This window comes from Phalacrocorax carbo, chromosome 8, assembly GCF_963921805.1.
Source record: "Phalacrocorax carbo chromosome 8, bPhaCar2.1, whole genome shotgun sequence".
Taxonomy (NCBI): Eukaryota; Metazoa; Chordata; class Aves; order Suliformes; family Phalacrocoracidae; genus Phalacrocorax; species Phalacrocorax carbo.
This window is the reverse complement of record NC_087520.1, coordinates 31,419,789-31,445,010: the sequence shown is the minus strand read 5'-3', so window position 1 is coordinate 31,445,010 and position 25,222 is coordinate 31,419,789. Positions and strand designations below refer to the sequence as shown.

General features: G+C 37.2%; 1 protein-coding gene across 1 annotated transcript in view; it reads right to left on the bottom strand.

Annotated features, from left to right (window-relative positions):
* Positions 1–444: 444 nt before the first annotated feature.
* Positions 445–25,222, bottom strand: part of NETO2 (neuropilin and tolloid like 2) — a 40,825-nt gene continuing 16,047 nt past the window's right edge. Inside the window, exons 4-9 of the mRNA XM_064459463.1 lie at positions 22,099–22,347; positions 19,710–19,754; positions 19,493–19,620; positions 16,769–16,997; positions 10,639–10,752; positions 445–7,693 (exon numbers count right to left, since the gene is read on the bottom strand). Coding sequence (XP_064315533.1) covers positions 7,113–7,693; positions 10,639–10,752; positions 16,769–16,997; positions 19,493–19,620; positions 19,710–19,754; positions 22,099–22,347 — 1,346 coding nt within the window. The 3' untranslated portion in view covers positions 445–7,112. The remainder of the gene's footprint in view (positions 7,694–10,638; positions 10,753–16,768; positions 16,998–19,492; positions 19,621–19,709; positions 19,755–22,098; positions 22,348–25,222) is intronic.

Sequence of the window (25,222 nt, the reverse complement as noted above, 5' to 3'; positions counted from 1 at the left end):
CACTAAGCTTGAGGGCTGCTTGTCAGCTTGAGCTCCCTGTTTGGTACTGTTGCTGAAGAACAGTTAGAAGCCAGTTATTTGTGATTCTGGGGGGAGGAGAGAGCACTGAAAAACTGGTTTTGTGCTTTTTATTTCTCTTGTTGAGCATTAGTATTTTCCAACTGTATTGCAGTAGCGTTATAGGTGGTGCTGAAATGTTGTCATTAAATCCCAATGTTATACATCTGGCAACTTTAATGTAAACTCTTCCATGAATGTATGTAATACAGCTTTTGATACTTTCATGAACTGACATTAAAACCAGGTATTTCATAAGTTTAAACACCCTAATGCAATATTTAAATCTGCCTATTATAGCTCTTTGTAGGGAAGAAATCCACATGCTTGCTTTAGAGAACAGAACATCATAAGATATAATGCTAATAATTACAGGAAAGTTGGAACTACAGTTAAAAAAGCATAAATTTATTGTATGTGTTCTAACAATTAATAAGAAATAACTCATGTTTGGGTTCTGTTAGTTCAAGTAAAGGGTGGGTTTCCCTTATGCTAATGCCTGTCCTTGCTCCTACTCTGATGTGAAAAGTGCAGCACACTAAAGCTTTCCAAGTTTGCAGCTTTATTAGTTCTGGATCTTAAAGGCAAATAATTTTGTTTTCTGTTATTACTACTTCTCTTGCACAGGTTTAACACCTGAGTGCTTGTATTCAAATTTGTCAGAACAGGCATAAATGCAGAAATGGCGGGGAGAATATGATAACCTCAGGAATCATACAGAGCTCTAAAAATTACCTAATATATGAGATTATTTTAAGTATCCATTACTTATTGATTTGTTTACTATACATAGATATTTTGTGCTGTTCTTGTGTATTCCAGAATTCCCTTCACTATTAAGGATAAAACTTAATGATGACAGAAAATTAAATGGCCTGTGCAGAATATTTTGCCTCTGGTAAGTGGAAAGCAAACATCTTCACTCTACTATAGATCTCTTTGTTTTTCATTAAAACAGAAAAATTAGAGTTAGTTGGCTTTGCCTTAGGCTGTCAATTGCTCTGTTGAGTTATTAAACATAAAGTGGAGAGCCAGTAATGAGTGGTATTGCTTATGTACCTTGTCTGTTTGTTCTTTATAAATAGAAGATTCATTACAACGTTTAAGAGACTTGGGATTTATTGACTTGTCTTTCTAAGAATCTCTTATTCTCACCATTGCTTTCAAGAGTCTTTTCCTGCTTTTTTCATGCCTATTAATCACTGGATCATCTTTTTGTATAATAATCAGTAGTAACTGAGAACTCAGTACTAAACTCAGTACTAACAGCTGGCTTCTTCCAAATTATTACAAGTATTGAGGATATTTACTGAAGTAAGGGAACTGAACATATTGTTTAAGTAGAGTTGTGTGCTTTATTACCTTGAGAGTAATTTGAGTGCATTGAAGGGTGAGTTAAACATTGTATCAAAAATGTCCAGTGGTTGATATTTTATTGTCTCCCATTTTGTATTTAAAATAAAGAATAATTTTCACCTCCTCTCCCTGCAAATAGCTTTTTAAATTTTTGTACAATTTTATGTGCTTTGCCAGTGGAGCTGAAAGGAAGCTTAAGCTCTGGATTCCTGTGTTATTCACAGAAGAATGTGAAAGGCCGGTGTTACGAGCCAGCTAAGTATGGTAACCAGGGGCAAACTAAGCCTTCTCACATAAATACGTGCACTTTTAAATCTGATATTCCTCATAAAATGCTAAACCTTGAATATTAAAACATTGAGATGTACGCTGTTCTAGTTTAACCATATTAATTTGAGGTTAAGGAGATAATCCTGTGAGCTTTGCATTTTCTTTGTAGTCTCTTGCTTTTCAGGTGAAAAATAAGCTGCAGTATAAACTCAGAAATTAATATAATGCTTAAACTCTGACATGCTGTTGTTTAATGATAAATACTTCTACAATATAATTCTTGCTCCTAAATATATCTGGAAGGAAGACAGAAGGAACTTTTATGTAGGTGATAATGTACTTTGAGGCTAATTATAAGATGTAAATAATACGCTTATTTCTAGATATAAATTAATAAAATAACGAAATAAGACACAAAATTTTAAAAAAAGATGTCTAGGAAATCTGTGTTTGGGAGAAGTAGTTGTTCAGAAAAGATGATATGATGTGCATCCTTTAAGTACTCTGGCAGCATTGGCAGTTCTTACTGTTCAGAAGGCATGATTCCGATTCTAAACCAGCAAATTATTTTGAATTTTGAGGTGTGTGGGGCATAGGTACCTATTATTTGGTTTATTATAATACTTTATTTTTTTCTTGAACAGAATTTTACATACATTTTACAGGTTTCTCCAGTATGAAAGCTATTAACATAAACTATGTGATAGTAATGCAAAGACATAGGAAGACATAAAGTTCTCACTTTTTTCCTCCCAGAGCCTGTCTCTGTAAGAACAGACATATAAAACCTAAGCTGTTTTATCTGGTGTATGGTAGATTATCTTCAATGGCTAGGTAAGAGGGAACAAGATGACAATTGACAAATGACTGTTGTTGGTGTTGATCTCTGAAACAGATGGAAAACAGATTTTTGTTACGCTGATTTTTAAAATGGAGTGTCGCAGATGAATTTGAATGTTAAAATCTACTTGCAGTTCTGTGGTGACACAGACCACATATTGGAGCATGCTGACACGATTTATTTGTGTATTTATAGGAGGGATTTACTCTATACAGAGATGGTTACTGGAAACCACAGGAGCAGAAGTCTTAAAGATAGTAGCTTTTATATTGTTAGATTGAGATAGGTGCTACAAATACTCATTTTCAAAGCATGAGTGAACTCAAAGAGAGGTTTTTTTATTTTAATATCCTTTATCCCATTATAATTAATATTCAGTTTTAACACTGTGATCTCAAATAATGTAAAATCAGCTGATCTTTCAGGCTGACACAGATTAAGAATCTTGTTTTGGTAAACTACAGACCTCTGCGCAATGATAGGGATCCTACATAATCTTTGCAATAAGGACATGTAAAAAGTAAATGGATTTGACTGAATTTTACTGTGAACAGATATATAGAGACTGACCAGACAGGAAGATCAAACTGCAGATATGTTTCAGTATATCCTTATGAATTAAGCTGTTACATTTCAAGCAGTAGTTTACTCTTGGCTTATCAGGCTTCTGCTAAGGTCTTTTTTTATTACTTTTGCTTTTTGTAGTCTTTTAGATAAAGGTTTATACTTAAATAGTTTGGAAACTTAAATGCTGTTATGATCATTGATAGAAGAACCTTCTTATTTAAGGACTAAACTGATTTGAAAATAAGGCAAGCCTTTTTTCATCATTTAGCAAGAGATTTGCTGGTAATGCACAGAATTCTCTGTAGCAAGTGAAAACCAAAACAAAGTGTATTTTAATGACTTAAATTCTGTGAAGTGTTCACATGACAAGCACCTTTTCTTGTAAGTCTATGACAGCTCTTTTTGTAAACCTTCTTTGTATTGATTTAGTAAAAACAGACAGTAATTCTTATAATATGCCATTATAATTTGTATGCACTCTGAGGGTCATCTTGTCTGTAGCAGACAAGAAAATCTCATGCATTTTAAGTACAAATTAGCATTTCTGTGATCACTGCAACATTTCAGTGCCAGTAACAGTGATAAGTCTGAGTTTCCTGTGACACTGTCATCATATCTGTAAATGCAGATATCTCCCTACAGAACTGTGAAGAATCATGGTTCTCAGTCACTTTAATTTTCGTGTTGGCTGTAGGTTTACTTCTACAACTTCTATCCACAACAAAAAATTTTTCATTGTAGATAGCTTAATGGCTAAGCTACTATGATAAAAGGTAAAAATTAATTATAAATACCAAAAAGTAGTTAATGCTGTTGGCCTTTTCCTGGTCATTGTGTGTCTAGGGAAATTATCTTTGCTTATGTACATTCAGTGTTAACAGAGGGTATCAGAGATATGGGTACAATTCAGTGCAAAATTGGGATGCTCCTAGAAATGAATGGATTTAAGATGGAGACAATGGAAATATGCTAACAGTACTGTAGTAGATATTGCAAGAGTATGAAAGGTGGTGTTTTTTGCTAACACCAGGAAAAGCTTAAAGACTACAGCATCAACTCCAACTGGATTGAGACTGCAAAACCAGCACTAGATTCTTTTGCTGAAAATGTCAGCTTTCTGTGCTCTAATACCAAGCAGTCCCCCCACTTAGTTTTTGTCTTTCTGTAGTGAAGGGAATTTGATTGTACTGGAATTATGGCTCGGTTCTTTAAGCACATCTAGGTAACTGAACCCAACATTACAATGAGATATACAGATATTTTTAAAACATGCCACACACAAGTTTTCATTTCAGATTTTTAGGTTCAATGTTAATTTCACCCTGCCTCTAATAAAGCAAGTATGGATAGTTCACTTTCCTGCCCTTTTTATTTATAGAAACTTATAGAAATCAATATTGCTTTGGGTTTCTCTCTCAGATCTATTCATGCGTACAGCTATTGCCACAGTAAGGGTTGGGTCTGCTATTACAGAAATACTGAAAAGCTCCCTCCAGGAGTTTTTGCTCTGTATTGGGAATTGGGAGCAGTTGTTAACTAACCAGAAGTATCTTTATTTATGCTAAAGACAAAAAAAAAACCAGATTAGAAAGCAAGGAAGGGGGGAAAGCGAAGCTTTGTAGAGCTGGGCTTGGTGATACTGGAAAAAGCTATGCACAGAAGATATGACTGGTTACGGGAGCTCACCTATATGCTCTGGGGTTGCCAAAATGCAGCTGTGTTCTGACCATGTGATCAAAAAGTTACAACTGAGACTGAAATATTATTCAGGCCATTTGGGAACTTCTTCAATAGAGCTTTTCCCCTTTTCTACCTTTTCTACCCAGACATGGGCTTTGCAGGCTTGCTATTTGTTTTATTATTACAGGTTCACTGTTCAAAGACAACATAACCTAGGAAGTATTAGGGATCACATTGTTTTTATCACATGGACAAATATACCTTAAAAAGAAAACTTAATCATGCAAACCTAGCACTTACAAGAGTTATATGGACAAAAATGACCTGTGTAAAACTACATATTGTTGGAAGAATTTAGAACTCATAGGCTGTCACAACATTCTGTACCATATAGGTCGTAGTGATATATTTACTACTGAAATCAATGAGAAGTAAATGAAATCTGGCAAGAAATATTTAAATTAAATATTCAAAAATTTTCAAGTCAAAATTAACTAGATTTTTAAAACACTTCTCTTCTGCATGAAGAGCATCTAAAATAATGCCCATTTAAATTCTTTCAAATTGAAATACATTCTGGAACCAGCACAAAAACTGACACTAGGATACAGCCCTAGGGGTCTCATCTATGAGCTTCTGAGTAAGTTCTTTCTAGACATCAGACAGGGTTAATTTTGAATTTGGGAAGGGTTGAAGATACTCAATTCCCCTCTTCCCACCCCCCCTTAAGCTTCTTACATTCTAAGCATTTTTTTTTTTAAATTTGTCGTTCTAATGAAAAACCTGTGATTACAGCTATTGTTCGTCTTATATTTTAATGAAAAGGTTTTTCAGTTGCTAGGGTTGTGTTTGTTTTTTTTTCTAGAGTCAGCACAACAATCATTATGGTTTTAAATGCCTTTGTAAATAATGAATATGCCCAGTGCAAGCTGGTAGGCCACCTTTAGTGAAAGGTTTCCTGTAAACAAAATACCAGAATAAAGCCAAACAAACCAGGGGATAAAATATAGGCTAATGTGGAAATCATTAAGTATTCTTTGCCAATTGTGATGTACACAACAGCCACTGCATATTACTTAGAGCTGCTGATAGGCACACGGAAACAACCCTGCTGCACAGGTACTAGATTTTGATTTAACAAATAGTCTGTACAGTATCAAACTATACAAAAAGTTTAAAAACCACAATGAGAATTATTATATTTTTAAAATGTTTCTATACTGTAAAAATTTTAAAATTAGGTCCAAACCACCATTAAAAAAGGTATGAAATGTGCAATTTTGCAAGTGGAAACAAGGGGCACAAGGATTCCCTAGGGTTAAGTAGAGTTGCTTGTGACTTCTCTTTGTTTCCAGTATCTCTATATACCTGGTAATCACACAGACCTTAAGACCAGTTCTCTTCAGGTAAGTAGGACATGTGCTAAAAGTACCAACACTGATTTCAGTAGGGAAGATTGGCTGCAATAAGAGTAAAAGGCTATTTTAAGAAACGAATGTACAGGACAGTCTATGTAAATACTTTGAAAACGCAGGAATAAAATTGTTTTCTAACTACAGAGCTGTGAAATCAGTGAGCCATATGGATCTATAAGATATGCCAGAATATTTTCAAATCCTAAACCTTCTTGAAAGAAAACTGTTTTAAGTCTGCATCTAGAATGAGTACTTACTTCTGTTTTAACCAAAACCTGCAAAGATTATGTATTTCCGAATGTACTAAAATTAATATAACTCAATACTTTTAAAAGGCAATAATCCTTTACACTTATCTCCCACAAGGCATAGAATGAAGAACTGATAATTAAAGGCAATATAAATGGTAGGCAAACAAAACAGATGGCTGTAACATAATTCTTGAGTCTTAACTGGCACTTAACACTAATTCTACTTTCAATTTGACAAATACAATAAGACACCTATGTTGACATACACGTGGTGCACTTAACTACTTTTATTTATGTAACTGAGGTATTAAAATTGTCTTGAAAAGTAGATGTCTAAAGAAGAGAAAATGATACGAGGAAGAGAATAGCAGTCATTGTATTCAGTGTTCAATGATTAATAGTTGGTTTTGGTTTTTTTTCTTCCAATATCCTTAACTTATAATTTCCATGCAAAGTCTCTGTCTTACTCTTCCACTAGACAGGAAGCTTGGGAAGATGGGAGGAAATTCACCATTTTTCATCATGAATTAGTTACGGAGACTTTTTTTTTAAATGAAGTATAATAAGCTAAAAGTGTGTGCATCTCACACACTGCATATAGTACACTTGTAATATATACACTGTCATTATACACAAGCATCTTGTATATACACTGATACCACCCTCATTAGGAAATTAGAAGTCAATAGATAATGAACCTTGTGCTGTATCTTCTCTTCCTCTAACATAGATTTCACATGGAATTTCCTCCATCACCCTGTCTTCTATGACTTGCTCAGGGCAGTCATGCGCTTTTTTGAAAGTGTAACTACTTTTCTTGAATGTGCTATTAAATGTTTTCATTGGCTGAGGCTGTGCAAAATCATTGCGAAAGGGAAGTTCCATGGAGCTGAGGTTTGTCCTGCTTTGTTTTACATTAGAGGCCTGGGAGCCACAGTGGTGGTCATGAATGCATCTGGAAGCTGTTGAAGGGCATCTCATTTTCTGATAGTTTTCAAGTTCTTCTGATAAATCCGCCAAATCTGCAGAAATTTCTTTGTCCCTTAGTGAAAATAGTTCATAATGGGGAGGATCAAATACTTCCTGGAAACCAGTTTTATTGAAAGCAGTCTTGCAAGCCATAACCTTTTTGCGAGGTTGCTTTACTTGTACTAGAATTGAAATGATGAGAAGAACTAAAACTATCCCTGATGTGACGCCAATAATTGTTCCATGAGTTTTGGTGATTTGTTCAAACAATCCAGTTTTTTTCTTTTCTGCAAAGAAAAAGCAAGGATTATGATAAGGCTTTTATTATTTTCCACACTTTTGATCATGTATTAAAACAAAGCAAGCTGTATTGTGATGTCCATGTAAGTGCTGTATTAATGAAATGACCTAATGGCACTTGAGACTAGATCTGTACGTCAATGGGATTTATCATACTGGATCTGTGCATTTGTTCAGCAAGTCTATTTCCCTGTCTGCATTAGTGGCTACCATATGATAATTCAGTGGCAGGTGGAATTCTGTGGCCAGCGCATGCTGACTCAGCTGGGATGTGGCTTCAATCCTGAATCTGTATTCATCAGTTCATAATCCAAAATCCATGAGTTAAATAGAAGTTTATACAGCTACCGATGCTTCTCTTACCATGGTTTGCTTTTGCTGGTAGCATTCCCATTGATGTCAGTAGAAGGAGCCCCTAGATTTAAAATTAGCTAGTTCTTCTCTAAAAGTGAGATACTATCATAGTGATGATGACAGATTGACTGTACTATTTGTTTTCACATCTCTTGGGAACTTGATGACTGTGTCTGTTGTGTAAGTCTGTTATACCTGTTTCAACACAAGGAGCTTTAGCATACATTTATTCAGTTTTAACATTCCAGTAATCAAGTCAGTTGGAAAAAAGAAAGGGGCGGGGGCAATGGAGAACCAACCAACCCAAATCATATGGCACTTTTGGCTAGTAGCTCATATGAAAACACACAAGATGGCAGCATCAGAACAAGATGGTTTTCCATATTTAAAATTCTTATTTGAAGATGAAAATTTTCAAGTTGGATTTCTGTTCTATAAACGTACTTGTCGGAGGGGACTAAAAGAATTCTACAGAGACTCTGCAACATCTGCTAGTGGGGGAGAAAAGCATTTAAGACTATGTAGAAGAAAATGTAGTAGCCTAAATGTTGCATATTATTTTCAGATATCTAGCTCCTGACATCTGGGTATGTGTGTTATGCACCTAAGTACTCCACACATAGTGCATGGAGAGAGTTATGTACCATCACACACTATTTGAAACAATTCATATCCTAAATAGAGAGTCCCAAGGAATTGGCTAATAAAGAGTTATGTCTGAAATACAGTTCTACTTCTTAGACTGTTTACCCTGTTACATTCATAATTTTAATGTGAAGGAGAATATCTCCCCTTGTCCTGCCTAGCTTAGATCTTAGTGTTACCATACTTTGTGGGAGGTATGAATTTCAGTGCTATGGCAGTTGTCTCATCTGCAGCTAGTTTTCTTAATTCTTGGAAGATATTCTAATCAAAAAGCTGTTATGCAAAAGGTGATGTCTTCTCCAGATAGGTCACAATATGCTCAGGTTTAGGTAGCTGTTGATGTAGACTAAATGAGAACTCTGGGTGCTGCAGGAATTGAGCACAATTGTGACAAGCTTTCTTTTTAAGGCTAGACATTACTTATTTGGTTGCATCAGTCTCCCTTCAGTCTACCTTAGCTGGTAATATGGATCCAGTTTTCAGCTGTCTCTTTATTATCTACTGTGCAAGTATTAAAGCAGAATTTAGGTTGTATTCAACATAAAACATGGTAGGTTATTCAGCACCATATACAGTGATTTACAGATACTGGGAAAGACACTTTCTTCACATTGCGATACTTTTTAATGGAATTATTTTTTTAAATGCTGCAGTACATGAGTGAAGTGTAGATTCTAGGCAAGATTACAGAAAGCAGTTGGTAGAGACGGGAAAGAGATCTAGAAACAGTGCTTAAGAGGGAACACTGAATATTATCAAAGCTCAGGTTTAGAGAAGCTTACTTCTACACTGAAAACTTGGGAGTTATATATAAGTTTTGTTAACTGGAAAGCTTCCATAATATACCTTGCTTTAGAGTATTTACTGGTAGTGTGGATTTTTTTGTTTCCCCAAAATGCAATTTCAAAGTAGGTTTTAGAATACTTATTTACTAAAAAATTTAAGCTGGATTTGTGTGTTGAAAAGCCATTTATGTCAAGATTTTCTGTAGAGAAGGTTTTTGACCCTTCCTGCAGGGTCAATTTCTCTTTGAAATGGAGTACATATTTAAATTTTTCAGTTTTGTGTTCAGACCTATTTATGCCATTCTAGTTGTCAAAAAAACCCCAAGCTCAAGTCCATTGTTTTATTATTTTCTCTTATAGCAAGAAAAATTGCTGACCTTAAACTGGTTTTGTTCCAACTCTGAAAATGCAGTTATTTTTGAAGCACAGGCAAATATATTTGTGCTTTAGCAGAGTAATAATTTCCTCAAATCATGAGACTTTTTCCTACAAAACCTGATATTGAAACAAGACTTTACTGTAGTTGTGATGGTTTAAACAATACTCCCCTACCCCATGTTCTAGAAGCAGTGACTTACGTGTGTCTTGTTTTCCACAACCAATGACTTCTTGCTTCCTAACAATTCCTCCTTCCTCCCACCCTTTCTCACAGTTGCATTTACTCTAAGATACTCTGTGATTAACAACTTAAAATAAATGTTTCAAAATTGTTTTTGTCTTTGAAGAGTGTTGCTTCTATTTCAGCCCTGAGAAAGGCCTTCTGTGCTTGAAAGCTTGTCTTTTTCCAGCTCTACGTTTTTTCTCTAATAAAAGGTATTACCTGTCCCCACAATCCTTGCTTCATTTGAAGTTTAGAAATGGATAGGATGCAATCAGGCAATTACTAAATTCTATTTCCTATTAAGCTGACATCCTTTTGAAATAGAAATTATATGCTGAAGAGGAAGAAGTTTAATTATAAAGCAGTAAGCAATATTCAGTATGCTTACATGTTTCCTGAGTTTAAATAAAAAAATTTGGAACACCTTCCTGAAATTAGTAGAATATCTCTCTTCAGCATATTTCCAGGAAAAAGACATTTCATGACGTCCTTGAAAGGCAAACTGACCAGCCTAGCTCACAAAGGCTATACTTTGCACTATATTCACCTCTGCAGTGATTTTCATCCCAAGGGTATGCACAGTTTTGAATGCCATTGCAGACTAAGGAATTATTGATGCACATGTTGCTGTGGCAGAAGTAAGTGTTGCCTGAGCAGGGAGCTGCAGGAGAGAAGAGAAAGAAAACATTAGGAATTTTCAGGAATTGATGCATTGCAATAAAACTAGTGAATTCCTGTTGGTTTTTTAACATGCATACTCATTCTTTTTCTCTGTTTCAAACATGATCACTTTTCCACACATCACTAATTATTGGATGTTTTACTCTCTCTTCATGTGGTTGCTTTCAGGTGTATCATCAATGCTACAAAAAAATTCTTGCTCAAAATGGGTAGCAGATAGAGACAGTCACACAACACACACAGATAATGGAAGAAGGCTTTAATACTTGTCTTTAAAAACTTAATACTTAAAAATTGCATGTTCACCATCAATTATTTATTCAATCTGCTGTGCATTTGCTATGTAGATGGTATAGCTGTTGTGAAAGCAGTTCCTGAACGTCTGCATTTTAGAGCCCATTAATATCTTAAGGCAAATCATATTTCAGCTTGTGGAGGACTGTTTCAATAACTGCAAGAGATTTCAGTAACTGGAGGCATCTAAGTCATTCCTGCTTGTGAATCAAAGCTCTTAGATCCTCCTATTACAGCCAATGCAGGGATTGAGAGAGTACAGTTTTGCTTTTTATCCGTCTATATATAGTCAAAAATTTGAAGAAAAAAATTAACTAGAAAGTTGCCCTAAAGATTTTATGTTTCTGTGAATGTTTGTTATAGCTCCTTAACATTACAAAAATATATTTTAGAATAGTGATAATTCTTTTCAGGGTGTTGTATAATACACATAGAGAATTCTTTATTAATTCAGGGCACTGGACAAGAAATTAGTTTTCCCTTTCTCTGTCTTAGTGATGTGCTATTTTTATGATAGAAATGTCTATTATTAGTGGAGTCAGTTATATATTAAATAGTAAAGATGTGTGATAGACATTCGACTATTTGGTTTCATAGAAAGAATTTATTCTTGAGCAGTCTGGATTATCTGAATCTTAATGTGAATGTAATTCTCTGAAACTTAATGTACCCCAAAGGGTACAGCAGAGGAGGGTGACTAGTCCTGAATACAGCGGTTTTCTTAGTCCTTCTGTTAGGCTTCTGAGTCTCAGGGACAAAAAGAGGAATTATGCCTAAGAGAAAAGAAAATTCAAGCCCTTTAATTCTGAATTTGCATTCCCTAAACCCAATATACCACTGTCTTCTCATTTCTTACTCCACTGATTTTTGGTAACCTATGCTTGTTGGTTTTAAGCTTTTTGTATTAGCTTCCTGTTATTGCTCAAACCCTGGCAACCTGGCAAGAAGTTCCACATAGGAAGCTTGTGCTTTAATTGTAGTGTAGGTAATATAGTACTTTAATGTAATACAGAATGTATTTAGAGTGCATTTTGGAAGAGTTTATCTATGTAATTTCAGTGTTTAAATATGTCATATTAACTATCACATGAGTAACATCCTCACTCAACTGAGTTGAGAATTTAATTGTTTGGAAAGTAGATTTAGTCTGAAGAACACTGCTTTAAAATATGATAAAAGCTTAGGAAGGCATAGATCACACCCACTGCATCAGTTATGAATGAGATGTCACGTTAGGTGCTAGAAGGGTCAGGTGCCCTGGGAGGAACTTGGACACAGTTCATGTGTCCATGAGCAGGGATGGGGCTGGGAAAACCAAAGCCTACCTGGAGCCGAATATGGTGAGGGACATGAAAGGCAACAAGAAGGGCTTCTTCAAGTTTATTAGCAACAAAGGAAGGCCAAGGAAAATATGGGACAGAGGGGCGCTTCCTTCGATGCCTGGGAAGGTGGTAGTGCGAATAATCCTGGAAGCCGTTTCCAAACATATCAGGGATAAGAAAGACATTGGGAGTAGTCAGCATGGATTTATGACAAGGAAATCATGCTCAACCAACCTGATTGTCTACAATGAAATTACTAGTTTAGATGAGGAGAGAGTGGTGGATGTTTTATATCCTGACCTTAGCAGGGCTTTCAAAATCGTATCCTTGTAGAGAAACTGATACAGGTTACGTTGGAGGACAGTGAAGTGGGCTGAAAACTGAACTGCCAGGCTTAAAGGGTTGTGATTAGAGGCACAAAGACCAGCTGGCGGCCATCACTACTGGTGTACCCCAGGGGTCAACAGAGAGGCCAACACTGTTTAACCTCTTCATTAATGTCCTGGATGTTGGCACAGAGTGCACCCTCAGCAGGTTTGTAGGTGATACAAAACTGGGAGGAGTGGCTGATAGACCAGACAGTGTGCTGCTACTTGAGACACGCTGGAGAAATGGGTTGACAGGAATCTCATAAAGTTCAAATGGAAACACCAAGTCCTGTGGTAGTGGAGGAGTAACCCCACATATATGTACAGGCTGAGGGTCAGCCAGCTGGAAAGCAGCACTGTAGACAAACACTTGCAAGTCCTTGTGGAGAAAAAGTGGAATGTGAGGCAGAAATGCACCTGTGTAGCAAAAAGAAGCCAACAGCATCCTGAGCTGCATTAGGAAAAGCATTGCCACTAGGTAAAGGGAGGTGATTCTTCCCCTCTGCTCAGCACTGGTGAGACCACATCTGGGTGCTATGCTCAGTGTTGGGGTCACCAGTACGAGAGAGATGGGGGGATCCAGGGAAATGGCATGAAGATAAGGACTTGGAACATCTGACATGACTGGTATGGGTCGCCCTGAGTGGTTGTGGAGCCTCCGTCCTTGGAGATGTTCCGCAACTGACTGCGTGTAGTCCTGGGAAACTCAATCCCCTCGATCCTCTCAAACCAGAGAGACTTCCTAGTTTATGCCCACTTTGTTTCAAGGGCCAAACCATTTTTTAGTGGGACATGATTCAGTGGAACTTTTTTTTTAAGTTCAATCATGCAATTGCCTGGTAAATGGAAGAATAAAATCAAACATTTTCCTACATTCAGGCTTAACTATGTCTTTAACTGTTTCACCAACTGCTACTGTTTAGGAAAGAAAATAGAAAGGAACCTATAAACTATCACCTATGATGTATCAAGAGTGGATGCTAAGGCAATTCACATCATTAATGGTTTAACCATAGAATCATTAAGGTTGGAAAGGACCTCTAGGATCATCAAGTCCAACCATCAACTCAACACCACCATGTCTCCTAAACCATGCCCTAAAGTTCCACGTCTACATATTTTTTGGAACACCTCCAGGGATGGTGACTCAACCACTTCTCTGGGCAGTCTGTTCCAATGCCTGATCACTCTTTCAGTGAAGATGTTTTTTTCTAATATCCAATCTAAACCTCCCCAATGCAGCTTGAGGCCATTTCCTCTTGTCCTATCACTAGTAACTTGGAAGAAGAGACCAACACCCACCTCACTACAACCTCATTTCAGGTAGTTGTAGAGTGATAAGGTCTCCCCTCAGCCTCCTCTTCTCCAGGCTAAACAACCCCAGTTCCCTCAACCTCTCCTCATAAGACCTGCTCTCCAGACCTTCACCAGCTTCACTGCCCTTCTCTGGACACGCTCCAGCAACAAAATGTCCCTCTCGTAGTGAGGGGCCCAAAATTATGACAGGCTAAAACTTATACAAGAGTATCAATCTAGATAGGAAAACAGGTATTCCAGACAACCTAAAGCAATTCATAGGAACAGGAAGATGTACTTAACATTTCTAACCATTATACATATATAGTGGGAGAAAGGCTAAGAGTTAAAATGGAAATGTTCACGATGCAGCATACAAAACAAAAGGCTCTTGGCCTTTTTAGCACATATGGGGAGAAAAGAGGTAGTTTTTCCTTCTGAATTTGGAAAGAAAGATTGCACAAGCTTTACTTTACAAAGGATAAATAGGATCACTGTTTAAACGGAATAGCATAAAAAGGCTATGTATGTAATAGGCTACAATATCTACTAAAATATTTCTGACTGTGAGATAAAGGAGTATCTATGAAGTTCGTGTCCAGAGTGGTTGTCATGGATCCATGTGTACCTGCTGGTGTTTCAATACGGATCTATATGGAGTCATAGTTCTTTCGGAGGCATAGAGAAATGTTGTAAGACACATTCCCTTTCTTATTTCCATGAACAGGGGAATTTTTTATTGTTTCTGTGTTTTTGGATGATGCATTCTGCTGCTGCTTCTCCATCTGCCAGCTCAGTCTCTATTTTGCATTCCTGTGTAGTCTCATTTAACATTTTTTGGGGCTAGGTTTTGTTTACAAGTTCATAAAGATGGGGCAAATGGAATTAATTTTCCTCTTGTTATCTGGGGAGTACAACGTCACAGTGATTGACTGGTTCCAGTCCAGGACTTCAAGGACGTAGCTGGAATCTTCTCATAACAGCTGCCTAAGACTGGTGCAGTGCCCACAGTGTTCTTTATATGTAGCATTATTCATGTATTGAATCAAGCAAGAAACAACATATATTGATTTTTAACATTGCTGTTAGCTGAATTTCTTAGTCAAATCTGCAAGGAGCAGTAGGTGTGTGCTAGGCAACTGTCATGAACTGTTCATTTATGTACATCTTTTCAGAAATACTGTTTTCATGGTTGGCTTCATATAATTACATATCATTAGTAAAGTAGAAGAGAAAAATAGCTTAGCGATCTGAAAATAAGATAAGCACAGATTCACTTTTTTTCAGGTAGAACATTTGCTTATCACTAAATAATTTAAAAATACATGAAACACTTTCCAGACACATACTTTGGAATTACACTATCCAAGAAAGACAGTGTCTCAGGTTAGACAATAAATAAGAATAACCACATACCTTTGCATATTTCCTTCTGCAATGACTTTTGAGTTGCTTTGAAATCCTAATTTTGGAAAGTTATCTAGCTTTAGGAGTACTTACTGTTTCAACTCAAAAAAACCCAACAACAACAACAAAAAAGAACAAACAAAAAAAACCCCCTGTGTTAAACTTTACTGATTTGTGGATGAGAATATAAAATCTGCTTGTTATCTATAACCTGAACTTTTTTGCAAGGTGGTGACCAGGATCCCTTTCAGGACTGGCTACAAACATGTTAGTTCTGTCAAAAACGTTATTTCTTTGTCAGCAAATCTGTACTACTTATTCTTCAAGCAGAACTTTCTGAAAACCTCTAGCATAAGCACAGGTCTGATTTCCTGAAGTGGCAGATATGTTTTATTCAGTGCTCTCTCCATGTATCTTGGATCTGGTCTGCAGTTCTAAACTTAGTCTACTTCTGTGCTGAAGATGCTACGTATATTCAGGTTCTGCAATGTGGACAATGTCACCCTTTTAAATGTGTGAGGTAGCAAAACTCCATTAAGTTCAGAGAGAAAGCACATAGAAGAAAATGTCACCAAAAGCATGTTTTTAAGAAACAATTTACAATGAGAATAAAGACTACCTCTAACCCAGGCTATGGAATCCGAAGAGAAATCCAGACTTAATTTACAGATCTCCTTTTAATATAGCCTTTTAAAATGTGAATTTAAGTGCTTATCCATGGTTGTGCAACACAACTGGTCTTTGTGAAGGCAGTGTGTGTGGGATCATTTAGAGCCACACACAGCTGAGAAGGAAGTAGCAGCTTAGGTGTAGCTGGAGTGGGTGTAGTTCCAGATCCAAAATTGAGGGTAGGGCTGTGGATAGGAAGAAGATACAGACTCTGCAGGGTCCTGCGTGTTTTCTAGCCTTCTGAGCATCCAGTGTGGGCTAGAGAAGAGTCTTTTGTGGTGTCTGGCAGGGAACTGGAAGATTGGGGCTAGTGGGAGAGCCCACTTTAGTCCCACTGCTCTCTTTTTAAGTAAGTCTGTGCTCATTTGTAGAACTCTTTGTGAGAAGGACATAGTCTAGGGCTGTATTATTACAGAATTCAAATGAAAAACAAACCTTTTAAGAATGGAGGAAAGCCTTCCTTCAGGAACCCTGCTTATAACTGTAATAAAGCAAGTATTTAATTTACCTGCTAGTATGTGAAGGAAACAGAAACACCCTTTTTTGTGTGTTCCTGTTGCATAATACATAGCTGATGCTTTTCCTAAAATACCTGAAGTACCCTGATACCAGGAGAAGAGGCGCTTTAAAATCTACTTACGATCCACAAATGAAGTGAAGAGCATTTTGAATCTGCTTAGTGTACTGCCTTCATCTGCCCACATTCGTACCACACCTGTCCCAGTCTGCAGCATGACATCATTTGCTACAGTGCTGCAAAACTTTGCCTTCAGGTTTTCAATAGAACTACTTCCATCATATACAGCGACAAAGTTTCTTTTGCATTCGTTTGAATGCTCCATTTCGTAGTCGAGAAATCGCAAATAAATCTGTTAGAAAAGAGAAATTAATGTGTCTATGGAAAACAATACAGAGAAGGCAGTTTTCTTTCTTAGCAAATCTTGAATAATATGTTTTGTCCCCTTATGCATGTGTAACTCCCATTTCACAACGCTTCTAAATTTATGTTTTCTCATTAAATGCCGATGTGGAGTATTACTTGGAATTTGTTGCTCCTCCCCCTCCCAAAAACAATCTTTACTTAATAATTTACTCTGATATATTTTCGCTCCCTTTGGAAAAAAAGTAAAAAGCAACATACATGGTGAAAAAAGCCCTAAGTAGCTCTGCTAAATGTGCGGTCTATTACTCTAGAAGAGTTACAAGACACACAAATGTGCAGAAAGAATCTTAATGTTATTTTGACTGGTCTCTCTTAATTCAGAAAAACAATGTTAAAATGTAAGGGAAGGAGTCTAATCAGAAAAGCTCTGAAGTAAACTAAGGAAATTAAAGTTTGTTGCTTCAGAATGAAAGTGTTGTTACTGGTTTTGGGGTTTTTTTTTGGCTGCTGCCTTTGTTAGATTTACTGCTAGAAATTCTCAGTTACATTAAGAACCTGTCTTTCACTGATGTCTTATCCCACAAACATGGGTGTGAGCTGTAAGTGCTAGTATTTGTGCTGAGAGACGGTATTTTCATTTAATGATTGATTTTATATATCTGCTGTGAAATAACAACAGAAGTTAAAATAAGTTAGTATGCTTTTAGTAGAGCTATTCTGTGTATGAAAACAAAGGAATAATTCCATTAAAAGACCTCAGCCCTGCAAAACTCCTTGTTAGTGTGTTAGGCAAGTAACTTTAAAAGGTCCTCACTCTTAGATTATATTGATTATTCTAGTAATTTTCTGAAATCTGGAGGTAATTTATTAAATATCTGTTATGCAGATTTTAAAAATCCTTTTATTGCTGCAGTTGTGTCAGTTTTAAAAATTTAATTTTATTACAAAATCAAATTGAGGAAATTAAAGACGTCTATGCTTATTTTTCTCAAGAGACTGCACCATATCAGATCTAATGGATTTTTATAATTGTAATTCTGCCAGAATTGAAGCTTGAGGAACCACTGCAGAATACTAAGAATTATTTTTCTGTAATGTTTTAATTCAGTAATTTAGGATGATGATCTAATCTCAGGACTGACCCAGTGATAACTCTGCCTTCTGGTAACATTCAATAATTTATTAAAATACTTAAGCATAAGACCTGGTGCACTCAAGTAGCAGTGTAGAGAGAAAATGGTTTTATTATTGTTTCTGGAAGAACTGCTACTATTACTTAGACTAGGATAGGGCTCTTGGGACTTGAGTCATTTCCTCAAAGGCTCAGATATATTCATGGAGTTTTAGTTTCTTTCTTGTCTTGTCCTCTTAATTACCATCTTTTAGGTTTCTGTTTTAGAACTAATCCAGAAGTTTGTGAATAGGGCTGGTTACTTAACTCTTAGGAGTGTGTTAGTAGGCATAGAGGAGGCTGGTCATCTTGGTAGCTACTGCTTAAAAAGATTTTCTAATTTTATGTACATGCAAGCAGTTGTATGGGCTTTAATACACAGACAGAGGCAAAATTACAGACATGTATGCTATAAGGGATAAAAATAAGTATTCTTCAGTGCAACTCACAAGTAAGTAACAAGTATATGATTCTGAAACATAAAGCTGTTGATTTTTTTGAACAGGCTATAGCTATTGCATTTTGGAATTATGAATGGGATTTTATCCTTCTCTCCGCCCAACAATAAAGCTCAAGTTTTTAACAAGCATAAGATAGTGATGTTTTTGTAAGCAGTCTCTAGTTCTGCAGGCGCAATCATTAAGTATCAGGTACCTAGGTAACTAATGCTGATTTTTGGCTCAAGCAACTAATATGCCTGTTTAGAGCTTGAGCAGAAAAGCTCTGGCAAATTTTATTGTGGTGCTTTAAGAGGGTGTGATCCTGTAGCTAAGTCAGAAGAGAAAGAGTGATAATTCCTCAGCTATTTCCAGACAAAGCCTTTCATTTTAGCTCAGACTGCAGATGAAAGTGGGTTTTAAGTTGCTGGATTGTGAATTAGACTGGGGAGGAAAAGGTACGTGTTCTGTTGACTTTGAACAGAACCAAATTCTGCAATAGAACCACTGAAGGCAAAATATTAAACTATGGCAGCAAGATTTACTGGTGTTTATCCAAGCTGTTAGCCAGCATTTTTGCCTGCAGTCTTCCAATAAAACCAGAGTCTAAATCGGATGCCCTTGAAAATTGCTGCTTAAACAGTTTTCACAGTCATTTTGTATTTTCAGTTTCAAGTAATAGGAATACAACACTGTGGACCTGCTGTAAAAGTTTAATTTCAGAAACAACCCTCTACCTGCATTTCCTAAGCCACTGATACATAATTAATTTCAGTGAAAGTGAGACATTATGCAAATCACAGCTACTGACTATTACCTGTTACTAATGACTTGGAAACCTATTATATGCTGAATGATATGAATGGAACCCACCTTAGCATTTGGAGTAGCTTTAATTGTCCATATGCAGTCAACTGCTTGTCCCGGTTTTGTTTTTCCTTCTTGTTCTACTTGACTGGAACGTACTATTCCATCGGCTCCTGAGAGCTCAAATTGGCAGTCTAGGGAGAACACATATCTTGCTGTCAAATGCAATGTGATATCAATTTAAAATTTCATGTATAAAGAAATTGTTACTGTAATACTAGACCTGGGATGGGATTTAGAATACCTCCTAGGTAAGTGAAGTCAGGATCTGTAATAGAAAGAAGTCATGAATCACAGAGCTATCAATGCTTGAGAATCACTTCAAGGTTTAGTATAATCTGAAGATTATGTCCATTTTTTATTATCTCACAATAAAAATTGCCAGGAAGTTTACTGAATTGATTGGAGGGTACAAAATTTTTTTAGACGTCAATCTCTGTGGAATAATGTTGTCCTTATCTGAATATATTCTATACTGACAGCTCAGATTTCTACCATAACACCAAAAATTACTACTCACTATTTTGTTCCTGCATTACATTCTGAATTTAACTATGCCAGTTTTCACTGAAATCACTGGAGCTCCACAAAAGTACAGGGGATCTTTCTGTGTGCATAATTTTTATGAGATTGCTGCCTGTCAAGTTCTGAAAAATTTGAAGTTTAGTAGACTGTATCAACACTTTGAAATTGCTAATTGCTATTAATAAAGGACAGTTCAATACTAAAGATACTTTTTCCCTGGGTACCCATGCCTCTTCTACTCGGCCAGGTAGCACAGTTCTAGACATCATTTAGGGAGGCACATTTTTACCTTGACTGCTCCTCTATCTTCTCTCTTCTCACTGTGATGTGTAGGTAGTGTATGTTTCTGTAGTATATACTGTAGCAGTATACTGTACACATACTACTAGTAAGTTAAGAACTTATTTTTTTATAATGGTTAACTGATGGTACTTGACTGTACTGGGACTAAGGCTCAGCTAAAAATGATTCTTTAGTGGGCTGGGACGTCCAAGGCTTACATTTCAGTGATCAGGTTAGTGTTTCCTCAAATCAGTGTAGAAACTCACAAGATGCACCCATTTGCAGCTATGGCATAGAAAATCACCACAGAAATAACACAAATCATAGTATGTATCTGTGTGAAATGTTAGTCTATGCAAAGAAAGCACTAGTTCATGCAGAAGTGCATGCCTGTTTTGTACAAAATTCTTTTCCAAATGAAGTTCCAGAATTTGCCTCTTTCTGTGGTCCTCTGAATGTTTTGATGTATAGGGTGTTTTTCACTTCCCCTAAAATGCCTCAGTACAGAGCTTAAGACTCAGTAGTACAGTTGAGAAAATGCCTTCTTTGCCCTCTGTTTCAGCCACCTATAGTGAAATCTATGATCACTATATGCAAAATTCTGCAGATTTTCAGCCTTTTTGTGAACTGATTTTTTATGAAGTGGGGGTATATGTGCATGTCCCCTTCCATTTTCACCATTCCAAAATAGTTTACCACACTCTATGTAAAGGAAAGAAAAGGAAAACATCACTCCTTCAGCTGCTGCAACCTATTGTGAAAATAATATACAGTTTAAATGTATATTTAAAGTTCCAGCCTAGAACTAGGCTAAGCTAGTTTTGAAAGTGCTGTTAATGAAATGGCTTTGGAAATGGCAAAATGCACTGACCCAATGAAAACATTTTATCATGTTATTCCCAGTGGACTGGTAACCATGTTAATCTGAAGAGTTTCCAAGTCTAAATCCCTAGCAAGGTATACAGTTCTATAGGCAGTAATATATAATCAAGTACAGCATTTTCACATGCTGTAAGGGGTAAAAACTACAGTTGGGTAAAGACAACATTAAAAAGTTATGTCTGTGTATACATTCACAACAGTAGTAGAGATGACATTTGTATACTGTTTTTTGTCCCAAAGGACAACAAAATGCTGATAACTACACGTATAGTATCTATGAAGTACAGCAGTCAAGGACTGCCAGTTTTAAGTGGCCCCACAGAGAAGATGCACTTTCTGTTTGTCTAAACGCACCTTCAAAATATTATCCTCTCCTTCATTACCTGTAAACTACACTGTACTTTGAGCAAAGAACAAATCTGTTGTCTGAGCCTGTGGTTTGAGGAAATCTGAGAGCTGATGCTTGGACTATATAGCTATTTGCCCTGGCATCTGGCTGGAAATGCTATTGTAGATTTGGTTCAGGTGTTTTTGTCATAGTGTCTTATACTCCAAGAAGATAGGCTGTTGCAAATTCCAGCTATTAGTCTACATAAATGCTCTTTCCATTACTACCACTGGTGAAACTGGTACAAGTTAGAGTAACAAAGGGGAGAGTTGCTAAAGCCTTCAGCATAAACAAGATCAACCGACTTCTTTACTAGCAAACTACAGACTTATACTACCCTTCAGTCTTTTTCCCAAAGTAATTTTAGTCAAGTATACTGTAGGATTAGCAGGACTGAGACTGTAAGTATCGCATTGTCACTTTGCCTTCATAACCACTTAGGAAATACAGCTCTAGACTGCTAGCATAAACACATCACCAGAGCTCAATGGGAACAGAAGGTCATTAACTCAGTCAGAATTTTAAGGATCTTTACCTGGTATAAATGAGTACTTTGCCTGAAATCCCTTTCCTTCCAGCTCCTCATCAGAAGCAAACTTGATCCACATAAATCTCCCGGTTGATCTAATTAGTGCAGGACTTTTCAGACCACAGTAACGATTAATGAGAGGGGAGAAACCAAAAGGTCCATCGCGAACCTCCAGATGATCAAATCGACATTCAAATGAGGGTTCTATGTAATAAGGTTCATCAAAGGTCAACTCAATTCTTTGTCGTGGAGCAGCTAGACATAAAAAATTGAGCAAAAGATTAAATGAAGATCTATATTAAAAACACACGAAGACATGAAATAATGAAGAGAGGCCTCTAAAACAGCAAGATAAAAAAAGAGACGGGAAACTTCTCAAAATATATCTGCAGTCTGCTACTAAAATTCAGATACACTGTAATAAAAAATTTAAAAATTATTGTGTAGAAGATACGTTTTCATGGAATTTTATGGAATTTTTTGCTTGCTGATCTTTACTGTTGAATATTAAGAAATGACATAAATTTAATGCAGTACATGTATTAAGATATATGCAAAGGCATTTAAACAAGTATTAAGATATAAATTAAAACTAGTGTTCTTTGAAAGCAAAGAACATAAAAAAGGACAAGACCTTAAGGGATGCAGAAAACAACAGAAAATAAAAAGATATGAACTACTCACTTGTATATTTCCTAAACATTAAGCCCAAATTTGCAGACCCTTTGGCAGGAGACGTCTTTTATCAGAATATTCAGAGAAGTGCAAATGCTTTGTATATATTATTAATATGCATGTGACTGCAGTTGTTGGTAAGTCTGAACCAGTGACAGCCTAACATCAGGATTTGGATCTGAACCCTAAATCCTGATGAGATGCAGCTATGGCTACTTTGTGACTGAATTTTCACATCTGTAGTTTGGAACTGTGACTTCAACTGTATGAATAGCTTTAGTGTTTCTTGTTCTTATCATCTATTGAGCTACATGAACTTTCAGATACTAATTGGTATCTGGAATGACAGTATTGAAGAATCACATGCTGTCTGCTTCTGAATACAAAAAGGATTTACTTACGTGACTCTCAACACTCTGTTTAGACCTTATGCCTTACTTATATGAGCTAAATCATTCACAGCAGTTTGCACATATTGGCAGCGGTCTTGCAGCAAGGACCATATCTTAGCTAGAAGTTGTGGAGGGCCGTTGCCTCACTCAGGCACCCATAATGTTTCTGTAGAAGGACAGTGAGGACAGAGGCATGGAAACTGATTCTGTGCCCCACGGAAACTGCCTTGCACAAGGGAGATTCAGCAACGGATTTCCGAACTCTGTCTGAACTCTGACACTGGGCAGGGTATCTGCTCTCCAGGGCCTTCACTGGCAAGGAAGATGCAAAACTTCAGAAGTGCATGCATACAAGCAAAAATGAGGGTGTCTATGAACCAGTACCATACTCTAGAAATAAAAACTCACTGAAACATATTACTTGAATTATTTCAATTAATTGACATGAATCTGATGATTAAGCTGACTAATATTTTTAGCTGACTTCAGAAGGTTTGGGGTACATTCTAATAAGAGAAGAAAATTATTAGTGTGTCCCAAGTCTTGCAGCCTTTATACAAGATATTCTCATTGGAATATCTTGGTGAGGCAGGCTTTCAACTGAAGGACTAGGGGGGTGGGTCTGTTGCAAAAATGCTCACACCAGCACGTCAACGCGGGAGTAAGTCAGGCCAAGCAGTGTGGTGATAAAGGTTCCTTAGCTGTATCCCAAGAGGTGAAACAGAAAAGTAGTCACCTCAAGTGTATGTATACAAATCCATGCAGTCTAGGTAACAAACCAGAGGAACTGGAGCTCCGTGTCCACCAGAAGGTTATGACATCGTAGGAGTAACTGAAACGTGGGACAACTCAGATGACTGGGGGATCACAATGGACAGTTACAGGCTCTTTTGTAAGGACAGGCAGGGTGGAAGAGGTGGAGGAGTTGCACCCGACATTAAGAAACACCTTGAATATGTCAGAGTCAACTATGATGATTGTGACTGCTCTATCGAATGCCTCTGGGTTAAGGTCAAAGGGGTCATCTCCAATGAGGACCTCAGAGTGGGCATCTGCTATCGACCTCCTAACCACGATGATGAAGCTGATGAAGCGATATTTGGGGCACTAAAGCAAGCTACTGGTCAACAGAACCTGGTCCAGATGGGTGACACCTGCTGGAAGAACAATACAGCAGCTCGCATGTTATCCACCAAGTTCCTGGAATGAGTAGAGGACTGTTTGCTGATACAAATGTTAGATGTGCCAACCAGGAAGGAGGCACTGCTGGACTTGCTATTCACAAACTGATAAAGCCTGCTTTGTAATATCTCAGCTAGTGATAGCCTTGGCTGCAGTGACCACAGTATTGTGGAGTTCGGGATCCTGCTGAGTGTGCTGAAGGTCAGCTCTAAGACAAGGGTTCTGGGTTTTAGAAGAGCAAACTTCACTGCACTCAAGGCTCAATTGGGAGGGATTTGATGGGAAGCTTCCATGGAAGACAAAGGAGCTAGTGAGTGCTGGGAATTCTTCAAGAACTTTCTCTTGGAAGCACAAAGCCAATTTATGCCCTACAAAGGAAAGGGAAGTAAGCGGAGCTAGAGGCCCCCATGGCTCAACCATGACCGCCTGGGTCTAGTCAAATCCAAAAGGGAAGCACACCAGAAATGGAGAAGTGGAGGATTATCTGTCGAGAGCTACAAGGGCATTGCCAGAGCATGCAGAGTTAGAAAAGCAAAAGCCCAACTCAAACTGAAACTGGCTGTAGACATAAAAAATAACAAGAAAGGTTTCTTCAGACATGTCAACTGTAAGCAGAAAAAGAAGGAAGACATAGGCCCACTGTTAAACGGAAAAGGAGAGTCAATCACCAACAATGCTGAAAAGGCAGAGGTCCTCAACGCTTTCTTCACCTCTGTCTTTACCAGAACTGTCAGCTCCCAGGCTTTGGGAACGAAATTGCCGGTTAATCCAAACACTGACCCACCATCAGTGAGTTAGTACATGAATTACTACAGTAGCGTGACCCCTACAAATCAATGGGCCCTGATGCCGTCCACCCAAGGGTGTTGAGAGAGCTGGCT